General features: G+C 38.8%; 1 gene segment (V, D, J or C); it reads left to right on the top strand.

The window, feature by feature from the left end:
- The first annotated feature begins 13613 nt into the window (after positions 1-13613).
- LOC110596515 lies at positions 13614-14222 on the top strand. The segment is given in 2 exon segments: positions 13614-13698; positions 13798-14222. Coding segments are annotated over 2 exon segments (474 nt in total).
- Positions 14223-25646: the final 11424 nt, after the last annotated feature.

Genomic DNA, 25646 nt, shown 5'->3' on the forward strand with positions numbered 1-25646 from the left:
GCTCAGGCAATCCACTCACCTCAGCCTCCCAAAGGCGCGGGATTACAGGCTGAGCCACCGAGCCCGGCTTGCATATCTTTTATACAGGTAATTTTTTTAAAGAATCTAATATAAAGTGTTCATTTAGGAAAGCTTAAGTCCCTATAACTCTGAGAAGTCTCTAATCTGCCTCAATTACTTAATCGTGTACTTCTGAGATTAAAGACAAGTTACTTTTGCCTGATTCATTTCTGTTTCAGACATAAAGTCATCTGAAATGCAAACATAGTAATCTGATAATTAATATGAGATATTAACATAAAGGATTGTCTCTTAAGAGAATATGAAAATGTGATGTCTTACAGCACTTCCTGCTTGATACTAAGTCTGATATGCAAGGTATGATGCTCCCAGAAAGTTATGGCTTCAGAACAATTGGAAATCACAGAATAGAGATGACAGAAAAAGAAACAGTTTTACTTGAAAGGTTACCATCATTGAGGAGTCCCTAGGGCCTTCTATCACGTCCTCACCCCCCAAAGTGGACAGTCATTTGCAAGTCCAAATTCACCTCCTGCTAACAGTGTCCTTCTTCAGGTGCATGCTGAGAGTCTCTCTGCTTTTCCTTCAGTGTCTCCTCTGATATTATGTGAGCTCAACTGGCCTGTACACAAAGACAGCCAGAAGTCCTAATGCTTCTGATGGAACAAAACAAGTGATGAAAACTCTTGCCTCTCCACTCATGCAGATAATTGAAAGGCATTCTGTGTGCTTCTCTGGGGGTTCTGATGGGTTCTGTCTCCTGTTGTCCCAGCACCAACTCATTATTGATCTTTTATCTTGGTTTATTCCTTCCCTATTTTATTTTATTTTTTTACTTGTTAGCTTCTTCTTCCTGGAGTCATTTCCCAAATAAACTATATGTCCCTAAGGTCGCATCATAGACTTTGCTTTTACCTTTAGGGGCATCCTAAACTATATCAGTGATGGAATGAAGTGACCATGGAAATCTCTTGGGAAGAGATTTTTTTTTAATCAGAGTCTTATTCTGTCACCCAGGCTGGAGTGTAGTGGTGCAATCATGGTTCACCACAGCTTTGACCTCCTGGAGTCAGGTGATTCTTCCACCTCAGTCTCCTACATAGTTGGGACTACAGGTGTGCACCACCACACCTGGCTTTATTTTATTTTATTTTGTTTTGTTTTGTTTTCTGTAAAGGCAAGGTTTTTAATATAATTTTTTTTATTTTAAATATATGAGGTACAATCAGGGTTAGGTATATAAATGTTCATTATGCAAATACCCTTGTTGACAAGGTGTGCCCCTGCCCCAGCAGTTTCCCACTACTGCCAATCCCTTTCTTAAAGTATTACGATAGCTATTCAAGGTCTGTTTAAGAGTAAGAACGTGTGATACTCAGTTCTTTGTTTCTTTGATAGATCACTCAGTATTATAGCCTCTAAGTCCATCCAAGTTGCTGCAAATTTCATAATTTTATCCTTCTTTATGGCTGCATATTATTCCATGGTGTATATGTACAAATAGTAAAGTCTCTGTGGAAAACAGTGTGGCAACTGCAATCTCCCATATGACCCTGCAATCCCCCTACTGGAAATATACCCAGAGGAACTCAAATCACTCTATGAAAGATACCTGCACACACATGTTTATTGCAGTATTATTTACAATATCAAGACTAGGTATTTCTGTGTTGCCCAGGCTGGTCTCAAACTCCTGGGCTCAAGCAATTCTTCCACCTTGGTCTCCCAAATTGCTGGAATTATGGGCATGAGCCACTGTGCCCAGCCTATCATTAAAAAAAAATTATATTGCCACCCATTCATTAAGTAGTCTTATAACGACATATGTGAGCCATCTTTTTCAAAATCATTTGAACTAATTTTCAGTTTCCAACAGACTCACATGGGTCTGCTCACTGAAAGCTCTGAACTTATTTGCAACTGAATAGACTAGGTTTATGTTATAGAGATTTGAGGTTGCCTGGAGTCACATAACCATTTATTTATTTCTTCATTCATTCAACAAATAATGAATGTAGATACAAAGTAGATCAAGGTTTTGGAGGGCATGAGGGTTACAAAATTTTAGAGAGCTCTTTTGCAAAGAGAATACGAAATGACAAAGTCTTAACAACATCTTGCACAAGTGAGAAGACTTAAAGTTATTCTTCACTTATGTCATGACAAGTCCACCTCTAGTTATTTGTCATGTGTAGGTACCATCTGGGTGCTTGGAAAACATTAGAGCAAAAAAAGACAAAGTTTCAAAATGAGGTGTATGTTTTCAACAAAAGAAAATCTGTGAATCAATATCAACTGGCAAATTTAAAGGTAAATGAAAAGAAGCTATCCCTGGTAGATGCTTATTTCCCTAGAGGAGTTAGAGTATTTTTTGGAATCTAACATTGTAGATAAATTATACCTTATTTTGAGAATGATCCTTAGTTCTGAGATTCCGTACGCCCTAATGGAAATAATCAGAGCCCTAAAATGGAAAGCTCCCCTTTCTTGCCCTGACCCAACCATGGGCTGTGACCTCCTTGGCTGTGTGGCTTTGATTTCCTGGAACCAGGTTAGTTCTGGGCATAGATGGGAAACCCCTCCTGGGATTGCCAGACCCCAGCCACAGACTTTCCACATTGGGTTCTCATTGACATCCCCCTTGTCTCTCCTTCTGATTCTGTGTCCTTTCTCACTGGGACATGATTGTAGAAATTGATCATCCAGGTTACATCAAGATGTTAGTTACAGAAAGAAAGCCTCACACTGAGATATGACCTGGATATAAAATAACAGTTTGTACTGCTATTGACTAAATGTGTCACACCATAGCACACTTGTGACCCAGTCAATATTTCCCATTTGGTGGTTATAAGACTTTCTTCATTGACAAAAGACATTGCCCTGTGATCCTAGAGGCATCAGATGTGTACTTCTAGACAAATATCTCTACCTAATGATTCTCAGTCATTTCTAACGTGCCTATTTTTGTTATCACAGAAAGCAGAGTCACAGAGATTTGGGTGGTCCAGTCCCAGTGACCTCACCTAAAACAAAGGAAGAAATCATATCTACATTAGTCAAGGTTCTAGATAGATAGATGGATAGATGGATAGATGATAGATAGATAGATAGATAGATAGATAGATAGATAGATAGATAGACAGATAGATAGATAGATGTGACGTTCCTATCAGGTAAACTGATATGAAACAGCATAAAATTAAATTGACTCTGATCTTGACACTTTGAAACCTTTCTGGATGTCTTTTAGCAAAAGGTATTGTTGCAGGCTGACATCCAGTTATCCAGAGTTCAAGCAAAAGAAACAACTAGTAAAAGGTACTTGGAGGCAAATTTTGAGACAAAACATTATAAAAGGCACCAGGACTACCATGAGGATGTCCCTTAGGCTGCAGAAATATTGGGAAAAATAAAAACAGTATACAAATGAGAAACTGTATCCTAAAGGGAATAAAAGATAGAGAGAAACACATTTTCTTACTAAAATCATGCAACGGGTGTATGTACTTAATACTTATTAAAAACACTTTACAATTTTTAAAATTCTGAGATCTTAAATTGTGTACATATTCTATAAAATATTGCTATATATAGTATAAATAATATATATACTACGTATACATACACACTATATTTAACTTGTTCTTGTGAGGAAGAGGTGTGGCAGGTCAGCTCTGCAGCTCAAGAATTTGTCAGAGACAGTGACATCATTAAGTCACTGAGAGTTATTTCTCCAAAGCAGGACTAGGGAGACAGAACGTTCTTCCATGATCCTAAAATGAGCAACAGGTTCGTTCTCCATGTGGCCCTTCATCTCCTGTGGGCAGGTGAGAGCTGCTCACAGATGGGTTTCCTTCCCTGGATTTCCCAAGGCCTGGATACAAGCCTTTCTCTTGGGATGACAGTATCAGTGTCTGTCGTTCTCTATTATAGGACACTTGGATGCTGGAATCAGCCAGAGCCCAAGACACAAGATCACTGAGACAGGAGAGCAGGTGACACTAAGTTGTCAACAGACTGAGGACAACAATTATATGGTCTGGTATCAACAAGACCTGGGACATGGGCTGAGGATGATATATTACTCCGTTGGGTGCTGGTAATACTGACAAAAGAGAAGTCTCTGATGGCTACAGTGTCTCCAGATCAAACACAAAGGATTTCTCCCTCACTCTAGAGTCTGCTACCACCTCCCAGATATCTGTGTACTTCTGTGCCAGCAGTGTCTCCACAGTGCTGCATAACTGTCTCCTCTCTGCACATAAAGAGCAATTTGAAAGTTGTAGGTTGTCTGGGTCTGGCTCTATCCTAGAAAGCTCCAGCTTCCATATGAGTGACAGAGCTCTTGCCAACCTGGGGGCCTAAGAGCAGGAGCAATATGAACCTCAGTGCTGAGGTTCATTTCTATACCAGTCTCAGCCCAAATGGAGATCACCACAACACCCTTAACTTGCTGAGTTTCTCCTTTGCAGGTCTCTCTTTCTGATTCCAGAAAGAAAAAAGGCATCTTAGTTCAGATTCATGATGCTGCCCTTGATAATCTCAAAGCCACCATATTCTTCTTTCTCCTTTGGACTTTAGTGATTTCTTCATCTACCTCTTCCCCATCTTCCTTCACTCACGATCTCTGCTCCTGACTGCCTTTCTTCTATGGGGCAATATCTCCACAAGGTCCATATCATTTGCCCTTCACCTGCTTCTCCACCATCACCTTGTACCAAGTTTTCCCTGGCTCTGTCTGTTCTAGACATGCTTCTCTTTTTCAGTTATTTTATCATATATACCATGTTGTTTTCCACCCTGGCGATCTTTTATTTAGGCTATTTCTTCTGCACTGAACATAAGCTTCTCCCTCTTACTCCTGTCTCTACTTCATTACTTTGTGTGAAAATGTGTTTTAGGTATATTTACTCTCAATCGTGAAAAGAAAAGTTTCAATTTACTAAAAGAAATTAAGGAAGATATTTTTAGCCTTTGAAGGAGGAAAGTTTTTAGTGGAGACACAAAAAAACACATGCCATAAAGAATGATATTTATTTCAGTGTATTAAATTAAACTCCTATGCCTTACACCATACCACTAAAAAATGAAAAGTTAAGCCACAGCCAGAGAATGGCATGGGAAGTGTACATGAATGCTGAAAAATCAGCATGACAAAGATGATTCAGATTCATGAAACACCCCTGACCCTTCCACGGTTCCCAGTGTCATTTGCAGTTGGAAGGTTAGGAACATATGACAAGGTTCTGAGCTATCAGATGTGTGCAAAACAGATATGAGCCCATTTAAAACATAGCCCTTAAAAATATCCTGTGATAGGAGTTTCTAAGTACTCACTCATATTTGAAAATTAGCTGGAAAGACTCATAAGAAGCAGCATATAGTGTTGCACTCTTGGCTAAGATTTATGCAAGTGTCAGCAGATCATGTGGGAAAAGCATGAGGGCAGAATCTAGAGGAGTTCACGTGGAGGCTTCCTAATGCTCTCTTCCTCTGAGGAGAGCCACACAGAGCTCACTCTTGCCCTAGCAGCAAAAATGCATTAACACATGTGCAATGTTTCTGCCAATGAAGCCCATTTTGAGACTCAGCGCCCAAAAGGTTTTAGTAGAGGCTGGTCATGTAGGAACCCACTGCCTAGCACCCCTGAAGGAGATCTGGTGTTCAGCATAATCCTGTTTGCAACACCAGTCTATGTACAAGAAGCCATTCCTTCCAGTTAGGAAAAGCTTTATATTGGTGGAAGACACTGTTCACCAGTCAAGTTCCCAGATGCCAGCCAGAGGCCCATCTTGCAAGCAGGACTTTCTAAGCACAGCAGTCTCAAGCCTGCTGTATCAACACTTTTTCACACAGACACCCTTTAATTCTCTTTTACCATGCCTTGATGGACTTGGGAGCTACATGGCACAGATTGCCTAATTATAATATGGAAGCAGCCGGGCTCACCAGGTCATCATTCAGTGTTCAACCATCAAAGAAATCTGCTCATGTCACACTGGTTTATGTTGTCATGGGAAGTAAGATTTCATAATGTTAAGCCATAGAGAGTTTAGAAATTGTTTTATTTGTTTGTTTGTTTGTTTTTCTGTAATGTAGCTGTCCTTGTCTAATAAAGTTCATACCTAGAATGAGTAAAAAAGTTGCATTACTTAATAAGAAGAACACAACCCAACAAAATATTCCATTGTATCACCAACAAAATGGTGATACTTAATCAAAATAAGAAACCACAGAAGAGTAAACATAAATTACACACTTAACATGTAAATAGGTTTTCAGCCTTACTTAGAATCAGAGTATTGCAACCTGAAACAATGAGTTATTACTTCAAAACTACTAGACTAGAAAATTTTCAAAGGAAAGACAGTCTTAAATGTGAGTAAAGATATGGACTAGTGGAAATGTCTTGTACTCAAAAGAAAATTACAACTACATCAGAAAACTCTCTTTGAGATACATTCTGACAAAAAGCATTTTAAAATAAAACACTGATATAGCAGACCCTCTGTTTCAGCAGATTTGGAACTCAAGGACATTGAAGGTTGACTGTAAAAAGTGTGAGTATCCTTGAATTTTGATATCTACATGGGTCCTGGAAACAATCTAGAGGATACTGAGGGACAATTGTATATTTAAACCAAATTTTGTCACTTTACCAACTTTTAAATGCACAATTCAGTGGAATTAAGTATATTCACAATGTTGTACAGTCATAACCAATATCTATTTCCAAACTTTTTTCGTTTCTTCAGAGAGAAACTCTGTACTCATTAAGCAATAACTACACATTTTTTTCTCCATCTCAGCCCTGGTAGCCTCTAATCTACCTTCTGTCTGTATGAATTTCCCTATTCTAAATAACTAATATATGTGAAATCATAAAATATTTTTCCTTTTGTATTTGGCTTCTTTCATTTAGCATAATGCTTTCAAGGTTCATCCATCTTATATCATGTGTCAGAAGTTTATTCCTTTACAAAACTGAACAATAATCCATTGGGCTTATTCATTCATCAGTTGATGGACCTTTGGATTGTTTCTACCTTTTGGCCATTAGAAATATTGCTGCAATAAGTTGAGGGAAACTGCTAGGGGAGGGAGGGGCATACCTCATCAACATGATCAATGTTTATATACCTAACCCTGAATTGTACCCCACATCTTTATAACAAATAAATCAATTAAAAAAAAAGAAGTATTGCTGCAATAAACACTGACCCAAAATTATTGTTTGATTTCCTGTTTTCAGTTCTGAAAAATGGAATTGCTGAATCATATGGAAATTCTTTAACTTTTTGAGTAACTGCCAAACTTCTTTGCAATAACTGAACGATTTTATACCCCCACCAGCAATCTACAAGTACTTCAATTTCTTCACAACCTTCCTTACTTTTAATTTCTGGGTTTTTTTTTTCTTTTTTATTATTATAGTCATCTTAGTGTGAAGTGATAAGCCATTGTGGTTTTAATTTACATGACCCTAATGACCAATGATGTTAAGCAGGTTTTTTGGACCTTTTATTTTTAAAGTGTAAATTTTTATCATGGATATTTAAGGTATACAACATGATGTTATGAGTTGCACACATATAGCAAAATGGTTGCTATAGTGAAACAAATTAACATATCCATCATCTCACATAGTTGCCCACTTACCCTTTGTGCTAATAGCAGATATAATCTACTCATCTAGAAAAAAAATTCTGAATACACTACATTATTAACTATAGTTCTCATGTGTGCATTAGATCTTTAAATTTCTTCATTCTACCTATCTACTATCTTGTATCTTTTAACCTAAATCTTCTAATTTCTTATTCTCTGCCATACCTCTATAACCACTGGGGGGGGGTTGACACTTTTTAAATTCCACATATAAGTGAGATCATACAATATATTTATTTCTGTGCCTGTCTTATTTTGCTTGGCCTAATGTCCTCCAGGCTCATCCATATTGTGGCAAATAGCAAGATCTCATTATTATTTGGGACTGAATAATATTCCATTGTATGTATATTTGCCACCGTTTCTCTAACCATTTATCCATCAATGGACACTCAGGTTGTTTCCATATCTTGGCTATTGTAAATCATGCTACAATGAACTTGGGAGTGTAGATATCTCCATGAGATAAGGATTTTATTTCCTTTGTGTACATACCAAGTAAAAGGAATTGCTGGGTTATATGGTAATTCATTATTAATTTCTTTAGAAACCTCTACACTGATTTCCTTAATGTCTGCACAAATCTACATTCCCACCAATGAACAACCAGCCCACACTGCGATGAATGCTCAGCAGTTTTTGACCAAAAATGTCATGACTCCCCTGCCCACCCTCTCTATTCACCCAATCTTGCCCTGAGTGACTTTTTTTGTTTACTTCCCTAGATGACAAAAATATTCAAAGGGAAACGTCTTGCCAATGTGGAAGAGGTGAAACAAAAGTGGCAAAAGCACCAAAAGGCACCAAAATTGACTAGTTCAAAAACTGTTTTGAGCAGTGGAAAAAGCATCTCAAAAGGTGTATTTCATCAAACAGAGAGAACTTTGAAGGTGACTGAAGTTTAAATATGTAAAAATGAATACATGGTTTTTGAGAGGTCTCCTCTCATATTTAGGTCATTTGCCCATTTTATTTATTTGTTTTTGTTTGTTTATTTTTGAGTTGCAGTCTCGCTTTGTCGCCCAGGCAGAAATGCAGTGGCATGCTTACAACCACCGCAGCCTCGACCTGCTGGGCTCCGGGGATCCTTCCGCCTCAGCCTTCCAAGTAGCTGGAACTACAGGCGTGAGCTACCACGCCCGGCTAATTTTTTGATTTATTGTAGAGATGAGGTCTCACTACATTGCCCAGGCTGATCTCAAACCCGCAGGCTCAGGCAATCCACTTGCCTTGGCCTCCCAAAGTGCTGGAATTAAAGACTTTGCCCATTTTAAATATTGTTATATTTCTCTTACCATTGAGTTGTACGTGGTAGTTATAAATTTTGGTTTTCATCTGTTATCGAATATATGATTTGCAATTATTTTTCTCAATTCATAGGTTGCTCTTTGGTTTTGCCGATTATTTTTTGTGTTGTGCAGAAGTTTGTTAGTTTGATGTAGTTCCATTTATTTTTCCTTTTGAAGCTTGAGCTTTTTCTGTTATCCAAGAAATCATTGCCAAGGCCAATGTCAAAGAGCTTTTCCAATATGTTGAGTGTAATCAACTTAAAATGAACAAAGGATCTAAACAAAAGATGTTAAGGATCGTATTATTGAACATTTGTAATATATTTTTTTGTCTAGTTTTTTGGGGAGGTTTCCCTCTCTTTAGATTTCAGTAGTTTTATTGTTAGGAGGCTAAATAAAGTTGAGGTTGAACTTCACTTGGGAGATTTGTTGTTGTTAGTGTTTTTAGTGTATATTTCTAAAACATTTTTAATATACTACAGAAGAGAGAAAATGAGTATATTAATTGACATTTCTGTGAACCAGAGTCCTCATCAAGAGAATAGAGATATAAATAAGAAATAAGCTGGGCTCAGTGGCTCAGCCTGTAATCCGTGCTTTGGGAGGCTGAGATGAGTGGATTGCCTGAGGCCACGGGTTCGAGACCTGCCTGGGCAACTTGGCAAGACCTCATCTCTACAATAAATTAAAAAATTAGCCGGGTATGGTAGCACGTGCCTGTAGTTCCAGCTACTTGGAAGGCTGAGGCTGAAGGATCACCGGAGCCCAGCAGGTCGAGGCTGCGGTGGCCGGAAGCGTGCCACTGCACTCCAGTCTGGGCGACAGAGTGAGACTCCAACTCAAAAATACATAAATAAATAAATAAGGGGAGATGATAAAGAAATCTGTGAAGCTGATTGGAATTGGAGGTATCAATATGAGCACCTTATTTTTAAAGGTACGTATTTTCTAACTCTAACCATGGAAAGTCTAAAAACAATATAAACTCTTTGCTTTATTTCTTTGTAGTTGTGTTTCCAGTATTAGTGGGAAGACATTGCATATTATTAGATTTCTAAATACTTTTCCACAATAATAGAAACAAAGCAGATATGGCTTCTTCTAGATTCAGGGCAGAGAAAATCCTGAAACATATTTTGGCAGAAATGAAAAAAAATATCAGAACCAAAAGAACATGTAAAAAAAAAAATACACAGAATCAGTTTCAAGAGGTGCCCACTAGCCAAACATGAGCATTTAAGCATCAAGGAAAAATAATGGGAAACCAGATTATAACAAATTTTACAAATTTATGAGGTTATAATGACCAAAAAAAGTATAGCTAAGAATCTCTTCATTGCAGAAGAATGCTAGCTAATAAATTTAATTAGAAAATTCATGTAACCATCAATGTAGTTATAGACAAAGACCATCAGTTGATGCCAAAACTAACAAGTGAAAGGGTATGAGGACCAGGATATTCATATTGTTTTAAAGTAACACTCCACTTACTTCTACTTAACTAAAAAATGTAAAGGGCACCTTCAAAATAAAGAGATCTGATGTCCATCACCTCAAATGTAGTATCTTTAAAAAATGTGGAAAGATGATAGTATATGTCCTGTAATTGACCAGATACAATGGGAAGTACACAACATCTGTGGTATGGCATTTTCCAAAATCTTTAATTTCTGATATTGTGGGAATTCTGGTTGTGGATCATTTTACTGATCAACTGGCCTTGACTCTTCTGTTTTTCATGAAAAGCAAAAAATATAATAAATGAGTAGAGGAGACATCTAGTTTAAAAGTCTAAAGAACTCTGACAACCAAGGAAATACATGGTCTTGGATAATGTCCTCAAGGAAAAAATAATAAAAACCAAAGGACACACTGGAACAACTGAGAAAGTTAAATATGAAGTACATATCAGAAAATCGTGTAAATGTTAAGTTTCATAGTGTTACAAAGGCATTTGTGGTTATGTAACATAATTGCTGTTTTGGGGAGAGACATGCTGAATTATCAAGAATAAAGTGTTTCATTTCAGAAGTTAAAGTTAAAATATACAAAAAGAGATAAAGCAAAATATGTCAAAAATTGATATATATTTTAGTATTCTATTTGTTTTATAATCATTTCAACTTTTTCATAGGTGTTTATTTTCAATAGAAATTGAAGAAGAAATATCCTAAGATCCAAAAATGTTGTCATCGTTTCAGTTTGATGGTGGGTATTTATTACATTCATTTTTAGTGTCTCTGAAATATTCCATAATTTAATATAGAATATTATAAATTTATATTCTATAAAACAAAAATATAAGATAAGTTCTCTTTTAACCCTATAATATGCTTTTTCCATAGGGAATAGACTATGATTTTTTTTCAAGTCCCTAAAAAAAAATAAAATAATGTGAAGTTTGAGGGCAAAACAACTCAAGATCTTTGAGATGATCACAAAACTTAGCTAGCAATGTATATCAAGAGGCATCTTAGCAAACATGTTGTTCAAATCAAGAGATTCTGCATTTTCTACATGTTGGCCAAGAACTCACAGACTCTGGAGAATTGACTGAAGGGGTAGTGTTTGTCCCAAGTTGTGGCTGGATGGTATGTACGTACTTGTGTAATGAGGAGGGGGCTGAAACCAATCAGAAGGATCAGGTGGAGCAGGGAGGAATTCCTTTCAGCTTCTTGCAAACATGGTCTGCTATTTACTATTTGCTCTGATCTAATCAATCAGCCTTCCTGAATCATGGATGGAGAGCCTGAGCCCAGTTTCTTTGAACCATTGGCCATCAGGAGGCACTGAGGTTTGATGAGGCCCAAATGTTTTTGAAACAGGGCTCAGTGCAGCCTGAGAAGGTGAGTTTAAAGGAGAAGTATGGCTTCATCCTAGCATCCAGTATATGGTCTGCTGATCTTTTGAGTGACTGGTGAAATGTGAGATATGAAATGGAGACTCTTCTTCCTCCATTGATGCAGGTGGCTTCTATACAGGAGTGACATTTTATCTGTAGCAAATTATTGAGTGCAGAATATTTTGAGCCTGCATGGGGGTTAGATGAGGAAAGTTAAGAGTCAGCCTGAATGCTCAGGGACCCATGCAAAGGGAGAACTGCTTCCTTTGATTATCAGAGAAACATTAGCAATGTACCTGTACCCCACACCTAGCACATTCAAATTGTTCCCTGGATTATGAGTGGTATCACAGAAGGGGAATGGAGGAAAAGAGAGCCCTGGCAATTTTAGACCTTTCCAGATTGGCTTATCTCAAATTGTTGGCAGTAACACTACAGATATTTTTTAAAAGAATCTGATGTCCCAAAACTATGGCAGGTAAGGCCTGGGAATACATGGGATGTTTCTTCACTGGAACTGCCATGCCTCAATTTCAAGTATTTCACATGTAGCCTGATAAACCTTTCTCCATCCACCCAGCCTGCACTCCCTTGAACACTGTAGTCACCCAGAACCCCACCTCTGATCACAAGAATGGAAAAGGCAATGTCACTGTGTGAAGAAACTTTCCATCATAAAATTATTAATTGATGTCAGCATGAGGTAGGCTCAGACTAACTGCTTTTTTACCTCAATGATACCGAAATTATAAGGAAAATAAATGGTTCTGATAATCGTACACCTACAGGTCTCCACCTGATATCTTTAGCATGTGTTCCTTAGGTTTTGGGAACTTGACAGAATATCCCTAGGCTCAGAGTTATACTGGCCTTCCCTCCCTAAACACACATGTCCCTGTTTTGTTCACTTATACCAACTCTCGGAGCATCTCCAAACCCCTAAGCCTTCCCACTATACCACTCAGAGAATGAGAAGTGTATTCTAATGTCACACAATTTTTTTAAATTGCCAAATATTAACACTGAAATTCAATTGCAAGTTATACTAAAATAGTACTTTTTTAAGATCCAAAAGTTCTGTTAAATTTTGCATTGTTACAATATTCAACTTGATATTTTCAAGGAGAAGAGAGATTCCCACCTATCTTAGGTAAGATATCAGAACTTACTTTCCCAACATTGGTGACCAAGAAGTACAGGCAGCACCATGGTGAAAGTTTTGGTCCATGATGCATCGTGAAGATTACGAACAGCAAAGAAGAATCTGGTTATTGGCCTTTAGAAAAAATAAAGCCATCCAATTCTGTGTTCAAAATATTTTGCTCCTTTAGCTCAGAGAATGTCAGCAAGTTCAATGTGATTCTAGGATGAAGCTGTGCCAATGACCCCAGCTTCCACCCTGTCTAAGCACACTGAGAAAATGGAGAACCTAGTGAAAGAGAAATGCCCAAAGAGAAGGATAAGTACAGACAAGACAAAGAGGTCACTAATTTATATCACTATTTTGAGTTATCCTTACACAATCAAGTAGAAGTATCCAGCAAAGAGTTAGAGGGGCCTGAAGGTATAATGAAAGATCCAATCCCATAGGCCCTGGAGATGTGAGTGAGGATGATTGGATGAACTTACAGACAGCCTATAAATATGTTAAACCAACTTTAGTTCTTTTCTAGCTTATAACAACTGATTTCTAAGACTTTGGGCATTCTGGAGACAGTGATGTCATTGTGGCAACTGCTGTGTGGGGGCAGGGTCGTCCCTTTTCCTCTGTTCCTGCTCACAAGGATCCTGATCTGGTGAGCCTCCCATCCTACCCTGCCCCTGCCATGGGCACCAGGCTCCTCTGCTGGGTGGCCTTCTGTCTCCTGGGGACAGGTGAGTCCTCAGGTTACCGGGTCTCCATAATGTATCTCCCAGTGATTATTCCAATTTTTTTCTTCTTTCTGTTTTAAAATGTGGTCTTTTCCTCCACAGAACTCACAGAAGCTGGAGTCACACAGTCCCCCAGACACAAGATTACAGAGAAAAGTCAGGCCGTGGTTTTTTGGTGTGATCCTGTTTCTGGACACAACACTCTTTACTGGTACCGACAGAGCCTAGGACAGGGCCCGGAGCTCCTGATTCAATTTCAGAATGAGGCTGTATTAGATGATTCACAGTTGCCCAAAGATCGATTTTCTGTAGAGAGGCGCAAAGGAGTTAATTCCACTCTTAAGATCCAGCCTGCCGAACTTGGGGACTCGGCTGTGTATCTCTGTGCCAGCAGCTTAGCCACAGCACTGCAGAGACACTTCCCTCCTGTGCATAAAGCTGTAGGGCTCTCCTCTTTTCTACTCAGCTTACAGCAACCTGTCCTTGTTCCTCATCATTCAGGGGAAAAGGTGGAATTTCAGATATAGCTGTAATATATATGATGGGAGAAAATGAACTATTTCTTAAAACACGAGAATTTCAATTATCGAAAACAATTACATCTCAGGGATTTGAAACACTTATTGATGACAACTCAAGAAACCCAAACTGAAAGTGCCTTATCACAGACTTAGTCCTCAGGGATAGTGATGGTTGTTCTGTCATAAAAATATGCAATCATGAAACATACACAATAAACTTAACAATATAGATAGTGATTACATGTGACTAACAAAGAGCAGGCTCTTTCTCTGTAGTGATTTCTCTGTAGTGATTTCTCAATGATTTGAATGTTCCTTTGTGACAGCCCAGTTCTCTAGCAGGGGCAACACAGCATGTGTTTGGAAATCTTTTTCTTTGATTTGTGTGTGTGTGTGTGAAATATGTTAATAATGACATTGCTGATAATGGTGGTAATTTCAGCTATGTTATTCAGTCCTTTTACAACTTCAAAGAAATGCACAGAAATCAAAATCCTCACACCAAGCCCCAAAACTTAGCTCAGAATAAATTCTACTTCTTCAGACCTCTCTAACTTTCAATGTCACTGCCACAACCCAACAGTATATCTACATCCTGCCCAGCCAGTTCAAAGGCTGTTGAGGACATTTCGACTTGTGTGCTTTTGTATAACAAAATAGTTCCTTAGTGCATTAAAACAGTCCTGCAAGAACATCTGAAGCAATGTTTTTTTCTGAATTAATGTCTCCCTCTGATAATACCTTCTGTGTGTGTAGCTTCTTAGTCTACTTATGCCTAGACTCTCTAAGATACTGCCAGAAATCCTTCTGAAGGATTGGTTGAAATTGTTTTTGGAAAGCTGCTGAATGGGAATCCGCTGACGTCATTGTCACTGTCCCTCAGCCCCTCCAGGCTTCCCTTCTCTCCCAATTCAACCTAAAACTTTACTGCAGGTCATACTTTATGTCCATTTGGTAACTGCACATCCCCTTCTCTTCCTCTTTTTACTGATTTGACAAAACTTCACACATGTGAACAATGAAGACTATCATTCACTATCTCCTTGCCAAAATTGTTATTTGAGCTTTTTCCAATCTGCTGTCAGTTCTTATAGGCAGTAACTACATCACAACATTTTTCTGTGATCATTTTTTATTTATTTGGGCATAAGACACACAGTTGTTTCAGAGTCTGATAATTTTCACCTCTGACATATGTATGTGTGGGCTATTTTTGTTGGTTTTCTTTTTGTGCTACTTCTCCAATCTTGGCATTTGTATATTCACGGTGTTTATATTTTTGCTTACAAATCTGATCATCTTTGATGTTGTGCCAGATGCTATGGTTGTGGAAATAAATTTTGGTATAAGATCCAGCCTACAGAGTTTGGGGACTCAGCTGTGTATCTCTGTGCCAACAGCTTAACCACAGCTAAGGTGTAAGTTATAAGGTATGAGGTATAAGGCGAACATATCTTCCTCCAGAGGAAATTTTATTACATTTCTGCCAAGTATGTAGAAGTATAAACAATTTGAGGCTCACTGCATCCTAATTCAGGGCTTGAGGTATCTAGGATCACCTAGAGAATAGGTTTAGTTTTGGCTATTGTTATTCTTTGAGTTTGTCAAGGGCTACCTTTGGTGCTTTTTGGTCTTTGAATTTATCCCTCTGGCCCGTGAGTCAGCTCCATGAGTGCTGAATTGGGATCAGAAAATGCCCTCAGTCTCCGCAGACTCTTGCCCTCTTCAAGATTCCAGCCAAGTTATTCCTCATTACATTTTTAGAACATTAATTAGTTGAAGTTTTTTAAATTTTATAGAAATATATTTCCGAGCAATGTAGATAACACCAGAAAGATTGAATGCCATTATCCTTAGTTACTAGAATTAAAGTGACAATAATTTTACTTTCAGTTGTTTTTCTTTGAATTTTAATGTTAGATTTTTCATCTGTGATTTGTTTGATATTTAACCGAAATAGCATAGAGGTGTTAAACTTTGATTTCAACCAAAATATTTTTTAATTTTTTCAATTTTAAAACATTAAAGGACATTTGTAATCACATTGGGACATCTATTTGGACGTTTTATTATTGGTGTATTCTTACATTGCTATTTACTGTTCTCACATAACCTCTGATGTTCCATTGGACCATGTGACAACATGGAAAGTAGAATAAAGAGAATATTTAGATTAGGTCAGGTAATACAGAAAGGGTTTGGAATGAAGGTAATTGCTGCACTGTTATTACACATTTGTGCTGTGTTTCATGAGCAGACCTGAAGTGCAAGGGCTGGAATTGGAGAAAGAATTTAATAAATTGTTACCATCTTTCTTCACTAAAACTCAATCTCCTGGAATAGCACTTTGTTCAATACTCTCCATTCTGAGGGGCTCTCCTAAAGGAATACTCCTGTTTTAGCCTTCCTATTCCTGACCAAATCTTCTCTATGGTAATGGAAATAAGTTATATTATTTAGTCTCTTGATCTTCACTTAGTTTCTCTTCATCTTCCTGCTTGCCTTCTGCCTATCTAGAAAAAAAGTAGATTTGGGGATGGATTAAAATCAGTGGAAGCCGGGCTCGGTGGCTCAGCCTGTAATCCCGTGCCTTTGGGAGGCTGAGGTGAGTGGATTGCCTGAGCCCGTGGGTTCGAGACCCGCCTGGGCAGCAAGACCTCATCTCTACAATAAATCAAAAAATCAGCCGGGCATGGTAGCAAATGCCTGTAATTCCGGCTCCTTGGAAGGCTGAGGCAGAAGGATCGCCGGAGCCCAGCGGGTCGAGGCTGTGGTGGCCGGGAGCGGCCACTGCACTCCAGTCTGGGTGACAGAGCGAGACTCCGACTCAAATTTAAAAAATTAAAAAAATAAAAATAAAAAAATCAGTGGAGAACGTTTTCTCCATACAGGGTTGGCCTGCAGTTCAAACAGGAGAGAAAATGAGTTAAATTCAGAATTAGGATAGTGTAAGTCAGCCTATTCGGTCCCTAATTGAGCCCTGCTATTTATCAATATTAAAATTGACATCATCTCCACCTGTCTGACCCAAACGTTCATCTCTAAGGTGATTCCATGTTAGGCCATAATACTAATATTATTTATTTGGCCTTGTAACACCCACCAATCATAAAATCCCATATACCCCTCTTACGTTTTCGCAACAGAGCACATTTGTGCTGATATATGCACTGACCACTAGGAGGCACCGAGGCCTCGTTGTCATCCAGAGTCCCTGGGGAGGGACTAAGATGGCTCCCAGAAAGGAGATAGTTAAGGGAAACCCTGAAGAAGTTGAACCTAGATTCAGAGAGTTGATTTGCACATATCTTGAAATATGGCTGGAGTTGAAGGTACTAGAGACCCACCCTTCTTTCTCCATTGGTATAGAGATGGGTTTTGCTCTAAATTGAGTTTTGAATTGGGCTCTGAATGGCAGGTGTGCTTGCAGTGGATATACCTCCGAACTTGCTGAAGATGTGGAGACACAGGAGCTGGGGTGGTGCAGTGCCTGTGTTCTGAATTGGGGAACCCAGAGAAGCAGTTTGTGTGCCAGGAGAGCCTGAGAGAGCCTGACTCCAGCCAACCCAGGCCAGGCCTACCTGCTATGTCAAATGTAGAGGATAGAGCAGGGAGAAAGGAGGTGCTGCCTTGTACCAGAGCAGAGGCGCCCTGTCCACAGAGTGCTGACAGGGTGACAGGACTGGCATATCTACTTATTCTGCAAGTTCTGGGATGAACTGGAACAATGGGATTTTTCCTCTCAGTAGGACAGTGTCACAATCTAGTCTGGATTTTGCCACACATTCTACTCCTGTATGTTCCCTAGAAGCAGATGAGGCCTGGGCGGAGTAAAGAAAATGTTTTTGCCACACTTCTCTTGGCCTGATTTTAAATTCCTTCTATGTGATCATGCATCTGCCTCTACCTGTATTACATATCTAACTTCTCCCTCTTGCACTCATTGAGTCCCATGAATACTATAATGTATTAGAATTCTATTGATACTGTAAAACATACTACTAACTTTCTGGCTTACAACAACACATATTTTATTACCTTACATTTCTGGGGGTCAGAAATCCAAAATGGTTCTAACCAGTATTGGCAGGGCTGCTTTCTTTCTGGAGGTTTTTGTGGAGAATCTGTTTTTCTGTCCTTTTCCGCTTCTAGAGGCCACCAGCACTTCTTGGCTCTTGCTCCCATTCAACCTTCAAAGCCAACAATGACTGGTTGAGTCTTTTCTCACACTGCATCACTGAATCTCTCTGTCCTCCCTCTTCCACATTTTTAAAAAATTTTTATTATAAAGATGTGGGGTACAATTCAAGGTTAGGTATATAAACATTGATCATGCAGGGACTCTTGTTGATGAGGTAGGCCCCTCCCTCCCCTAGCAGTTTCCCTCAGCTGCCCCTCTCCCACATTTTAGGACCGTGAATCTCTCTGCCCTCCCTCTTCCACATTTTAGGGCCCTCGTGGTAACATTGGGCCTACCCGGAAAACCAAGCCATCTTCCTATATTAAAGTCTGCTGATTTGTAAACTTAATTACATTTAGAACATCAGTTTTCCCCTTGCCACAAAATTGAACATGTTCTCAATTTCTGGGAATTTGACATGGACGTCTCTGAAGGGTCATTATTCTGCCTAACATACTTAGGACTTAGTTAAATGGGAGGAACAAGCAATAATCTTTTTGAAGACAGAATAATTACCACATTACTCTTGTTTTAAGAGACACTACAAGGGGATAGAGCCCACAAGGTGAATAGGCCCCTAAGGGAGAACAGGCTAGTCGGCAAAGCATTTGCTCTTTAAAATTGGCAAATGCTCTCGAGTGGAAGGGACTCAGCAGCATGCATCTGTGCCAACTGCCAAAGTATAGACTTAAACTGTTCATTCTTCCTTGTTAGCCAAACTTAACTGTACTACAAGGTAGAGGCTTCTTTCAGCACTCCATAACCCTATAACTTTTACTCTGAGTGGAAGTAGGTTCTGGAGGTTGGGGAGTGGTTTCTCTAGGGGAAAGGCTGAGTGTTAACAATGAGAAAACACTGAAACAAAGGAAGTTCAGACCTCTTTTCTTCATATCTCCAAGAGTAAGACTCCTCTTATCCTCTTCTTATTTTACTTTTGGGATAGAGAATGTACGAGATTCTGTGCTGTAGACTTTGGAAGGCCAATTCAGTTCAAGGATTGGAAAAAAAAAACTCAGAGAGAGTTCAGTGCAGAGAAGATCTTTTAAATCTAAGCAGTTTTGGGGTCATCCATGCAGCTTCTGCGTTCCTAACAATGTAGTTGATATGCTTGTTCTCCTCTGGGCTCTCTCTGACCCTGGAGAGCCCAGAGGCCAACCCCTTACTACTCTATGGATGATATGAGTTTGTATAAATGACTAGGAGCTTTGAGCCACCAGTGAGAGGAATGGGAGAGTTTACTGAGAAGCTGTCTTCCAAGAGGACACCAAATTCATCTTTAAATACTTAGAGTTTGAGGTGCAGATGGATGTAGTTGACAGACTCTTAGGTAAGAAATGCAACAGAGAAAGTGTTATGAATTCATATCGAAACGCATCTGCAAGCCCCTCTGTATGTGTCAGTTTGTATCTCAAATTAATAACAGTTGAGTTCTGTCCTGCCTGATTCATCTCCCAGAGATATAGGCTCCTCTGAAAGGAGCTGGAGGTGGTGGCTCACTCATGATGTCACCAACAGATGTATCTTATGAGAATAAAATGTCCCAAAACACCCTTCTCTGCTCATGTTCACAAGGGCCCTGATCTGGAATGGTTCATATCATTGCCCATCCTGGACCCTTTGCTGTGTGGCTGTTTGTATCCTGGTAGCAAGTGAGTCCTCAGAATATTTAGCATCATCATGCTGGGCTTCTGTATTGATGACTCCCTATATTTTCCTTTTCTGTCCTCCAATTCTGTCTTTTTATACAGCACACAGATGCGGGTGTCATCCAGACACCTCGGCATGAGGTGACAGAGATGGGAAAAGCAGTGACTCTGAGATGTGAGCCAAGTTCAGGCCACAGTGATCTATATTGGTACAGACAGACCTTGATGAGGTGAGTGGAGTTGCTGACTTACTTCCGCAGCCGATCTCCTATAGATGATGGAATGATGCCCAGGATCGGTTGAGATGCCTGATGCCTCATTCTCAGCTGAGCTGCCTCATGCCTCATTCTCCACTCTGAAGATCCAGCCCACAGAACCTGGGGACTCAGCCATCTCTGTGCCAGCAGCTTAGCCACAGCACCGTAGAATCAACCCCTTCCTGTGCAGAAACCTTGGTGCTTCCTCTTCCCCTTCAGCTCCCAGCAGCTCTGAACAAAGGCTTTCCTGCTTCTCCCTCCCAGGAGGATTAAGGGGGTTTGAGGCATGACAAAGACAGAAAAATGATAAGACATCAACATAGGAAATGTTGGGTGGCTAAAGGGTTTGGGAGATTCCTCACAAATTGTCTGTGGACTTAAACCGTGCACATGTGAGATAAAACTTAATTACACACACTATCGATTTCTCTGTCTTACTGCATTTGTCTTCCCTCTCCAAATGACAGTCTCTGAGAAAGGCTATGTCGTCAGAACTCCTCTGTCCTCTTCATTCTCTTCTCAGTTTAAGTGGTGACCTGAAATTTCCCTCAGCAAGTTTTCTTGATTGTAGAAAAAAGTTCTTTTTTGTGACTGTTGTGACTGTGACCATTCCTTTATAACGCTAATTTCAATTTACCATTTATATAGGGATTTTTCAGTATACAAGCTCAGACAATTAAGTTCACAAACTAATCCTAGAAAAGGTGCTACATACCTCACTGCTGAATATCACTATGATCACCTCTGAAAAGTACTCCCCTTGGGAAGCTATGAATGGACACCATCACCTAGTCTACCTGTCAAAGCAATTTTGGAACTCTTTCTGGGATGGCTATCAGAGCTGTTGTCATATTACCCTTAATGTCCTGAATGTCATCAAAATGTCTTCCTTTTACTATTTCCCTTATTTCTGGTCAAGAAAAAAGTCATTGGGGGCCAGATCAGGTGAGTAGGGAGGGTATTCCAATACAGTTATTTGTTTACTAGCTAAAAACTCCCTCACAGATAGTGCTGTGGGAGTTGGTACATTGTCGTGATGCAAGAACTCCTTTAGGACTACATTTGCACACACAAGATTTTAAATTGAGATTTTCCTATTTCTCTTTCAATGTTTATTTGGTCTGTTATGACTCTCACAGACAACTGATGATTTTGACACACAACTCAACTAATTTTTGCAATATTTTCATTGGTTCTGCTCGTCACTGGTCATCCTGACCTCTTTTCATCAGTGACTTTCTGTCCCCTCAGAAAAATATTTAATCCATTTGTACACTGCCATTTTCTTCATGGCATTATCCCCATAAACTTAGACTCACATGTCTCTGATTTTACTTCCACTCTTGCCACATTTAACAAGAAATTTAATGTTTGCCCGTTGCTCTAATTCAAGTGGCAACATTCTCACGAAGGCACACAAAAACATGCAACAACAATAATGAATGCCACTCAGCAAGACACCACCACACGTTGACACAAACACAGCTGTGAGACCCTGGTATGCCAAGATTATAAAACCTTACTGAGTTGTTTGTATCGTGCTGCCAATGTAAGCACACACTGGCAAGCTTGCGAACTTAATTATCAGACGTCGTCCATAAAAATATCTCAAACATGAATAATACAGGTAGTTTAATACGTTAGATATGAGCTACCCCTCCTGGAATCTAACAATCTATTTGTCTCTATTAGAACAGTCCTGTGCTTCCTGAAGGCATGTGTGTGCCTGGACTACTGGCAAGGCCTCCTCCTCTGCCTGCTCTGGAGCGATCAGCAGGGATCAGAACCGGAGTATCTAAAAACACATAGGCCTGCCCAGTCTTACTTTGCCCTCTTTCTCCCTTTATCCTATGTTCTGAACACCCAAATCTATATAATTGCTCTGGTTTGCACCAGAAAATCTACACCACACCTGCAATCCATTCTGAATGGTTATTTCTCCTTTCTTCTTTAGTTGTATTTATATGCTGATCACTTCTCAACCCCTATCAAGGTATCATTGGCAACTGGTGAAAAATATACCTGTATTTTGAGTGCTCAAGACAACTTAAGCTAACCTGAGTTCTGCCATACAGCCAAATTCCACTTGTCATTGTCCTATTATTTGCCATTTAAGAGTCTTGACTTTCAAGATGGAAATAGTGCAGAATGAAATTCAGTTCAATTTTAAAAATTATTTTGCCCAGGCTGGTCTCGAACTGCTGAATCCTAACAATCTTCCCACCTCAGCCTCCTGAAATGCTAGGATTACAGGTGTGATCCATACCCGGCTGAAATTCTGTTTCTATTATATGTACATCAAGAGACATAATCTGCAACTACATACGACTTATTCTGATCCTTGTTCTGATTCCTCCCTGCTCCCTCCTACCTTCTTTAAAGGTACCTCCTTTACATATATGACATTAGAATATTACCCTTTTTGACTGCATTTACTTCTTTACCTTCTGAACTCTCTTCTAATTCAGTCATTCTTCCTGCTACTAATCCTATCACCATTCTTAATGACTGATCATCAGAAAGACAATGGATACATTGGTTTGGCTTCTCAAGTTTCTCGACCTCCTATCCCTTGAGGATTTTTTTTCTCCCTCCAATTCTTTTAGACTGGCTTCTATGATTATAAATCATGTTAGAAACAAAATTCTTTTAAAATTTATATTTCAATTGTTCTCTCTATCACTACCTTCCTTCTTTCCATCTCACTAACTCCAGGACCACGACTCCTACAATTCTCTCTCTGACCTCTCTAATCCATGTAGCACACAACTTTTTAACTCCCAAATTTTTAATCCTCACATTGTCTAAATAATATTTCAAGGTTTAAGACTACAATATAACCCCTGATTAAAGCCTCCCTCTAGGTTCCTATGAATGACAAAACTGGGAGGGGTACTAAAAATCAATTTATCTTCTATTCAGCTTATCTTCTGTAATTGTGAAACCTCCTAATAGGTTCCTATACTTCTAACCTTACCCTACCCTTTCCAGTCACCAACTGAGAGTCTACTCTCAACACAGAGGCCAGAGTGGTCCTTTAATTCAGATACTGTCGCTCTTCTGTTTATGACCATACAAAAGCTTCCCATTTCACTCTGAGAAAAACCTACAGCTTCATAAGCTGGCAAGGCCCTAGGTGATCCCCTGTCTTAGTGTATTTCTTGTCTCCTCTTCTGTTCCTCTTTCTTTGTTTATTTTTTCACAGCCTCACTGACCTTCTGGCTAATCCTCAAATATAACAGGCACACTTCTGTCCTAGGGCCTTTTCTCCAACGGTTCCCCTTGCTTGGATCAGTCTTCTGCAAGGTACCCCTTTCAGACTGCAAGAAGACTTAATTATTCTACTTGTGACACAATAGTTTTCATAGAACAACTTCAATTTTTATATATTCAGTGATTCTCCATTGTTCACCAGATAAAAATCCCACTTTGAGATGGCACTGAAATTTTTAAAAGTCTGGGCCATATGATGTTTCACATTTATCTTATTTGGTCATCAAATGTACTTCATACCCTAGCAAAACACACAATTCAATGCCTCTGTATGCATTAGAACTTGCAATTTCTGCCACATTCTTCATATTGTCCAGTCCTTCTAGTCACTCAAGACACTGTTACATGCATTTCTATAAATCAGTAAATCATTCTCTTTACTCTGTTTACACAGTGGGGTAAAATAGATACTCATTTTGTAAAGAGATAACCATGTAGACTGATTAGAATAATACTCACTAATTATACTATGTTTTACATACATTTAAAGGTCAGGAAATTCATTGAGCTGTGTTTTACATCTTTTTAAGTCTACATCCCCCACCATTTGGAATCTTCTCAGAGAGAGTGTCCTCATTAAAATTAAAAACATTTGTGCTGTAAAAGACTTTGTTAAGAGAGCAAAAAAAAAAAAAAAAGAATCCACAGTGCAGTGATGGCAAAATATTTGTAAACCACATATCTAACAAAGGATTGTTATCAAGAACATTTAGCCAAGATGCACAGAACTGTCCGTTCAACCTATACACTCATTAGCAATTTTAAACCAGGGAGTTTTGAGGGGGCTTTTTATACAACATTACTGTGCAGGTGTTGATATGCCCTGTATTGCACATGTAGATTTTTTTTAATTGTCCTAAAAATATCATAGACCATTCCAAATTTAGTTCTTTTTAGGAAGAACATTGCTTAACTCTGGTGGCTTTATCTGTTCTATTTTCTATTTTGATACACATAAATCTGAGTACAAATGCTTTCAAATTTCCAGAAAATCTTGACATTTCTGATTTCCAAAGATACCTTTTCTTATATTTTCAGCACATTTTATTGTTATTTTTTATTTTTTATTTTTGGTATGGGGAGCTACTCAGTTTATCATATAAAATTTGTAATTATTTAAACATTTTCACAATTCCATTGGTTAGAAATATTACTGCATTAGGAGTGGAAGACACCATAATCTCTACAGTTTCTGCTTGTGTATCAAGTCTTATGAACTATTTATGGTGTCTCTGAGTCACTTCCAAGTGGTCATTGGTTTTTACTGAGGCTGATTCACCAACCTTTGGTCATTCTTGGACTCATAAGTAGAAATTCAACATCATTCTTTCCCAAAATATATAATATGAAGGTCAAATTGTATTACGTATAGAATGGACATGTCATTTTAATCTTCTCAGTAGATTATTATAATTATGAACTAATAACATCTAATAGATTTATTTGGATTGAGTAGGAGACCTATTGCTATCTTCACTCCGTAATCCAAGTACAGAATGTGTCTTTTAGATGATGCGTCTGCACGTTTCTGGGTTCCCCATCACATACTGAACTACACAATGGCAGCTGCTCTTGTCTGGATATTTTCTAAGATCCTGGATGATTTCAACCTTCTCATTCACTGGTAAGAATTTTTTTTTTTTTTTTTTTAGTGAAATGTGAAAAGTTTATTTTTTATTAATCAATATTTTTTATTATGGTTTTGTGGGGTACAGTTAAGGGTTAGGTGTACAATTACGTTTCATTCAGGCACCCTGTTGATAAGAGCAACCAACAAGCACATGAAGAAATGCTCAACCTCACTAATCATCAGGGAGATGCAAATCAAAACCACACTGAGATACCACCTAACTCCAGTCAGAATGGCAATTATCAACAACTCAAAAAATAACAGCTGCTGGAGAGGGTGTGGTGAAAAGGGAACACTTCTACACTGTTGGTGAGAGTGTAACCTAGCGCAACCTCTGTGGAAAGCAGTGTAGCGATTCCTAAAAGCTCTAAAAATCGACCTTCCATATGATCCCGCAATCCCCCTACTGGGAGTATACCCTGAAGAACACAAATCACTCTATAA

This window comes from Carlito syrichta, unplaced genomic scaffold, assembly GCF_000164805.1.
Source record: "Carlito syrichta isolate Samal-C Ts95f unplaced genomic scaffold, Tarsius_syrichta-2.0.1 Scaffold309764, whole genome shotgun sequence".
Lineage (NCBI taxonomy): Eukaryota > Metazoa > Chordata > Mammalia > Primates > Tarsiidae > Carlito > Carlito syrichta.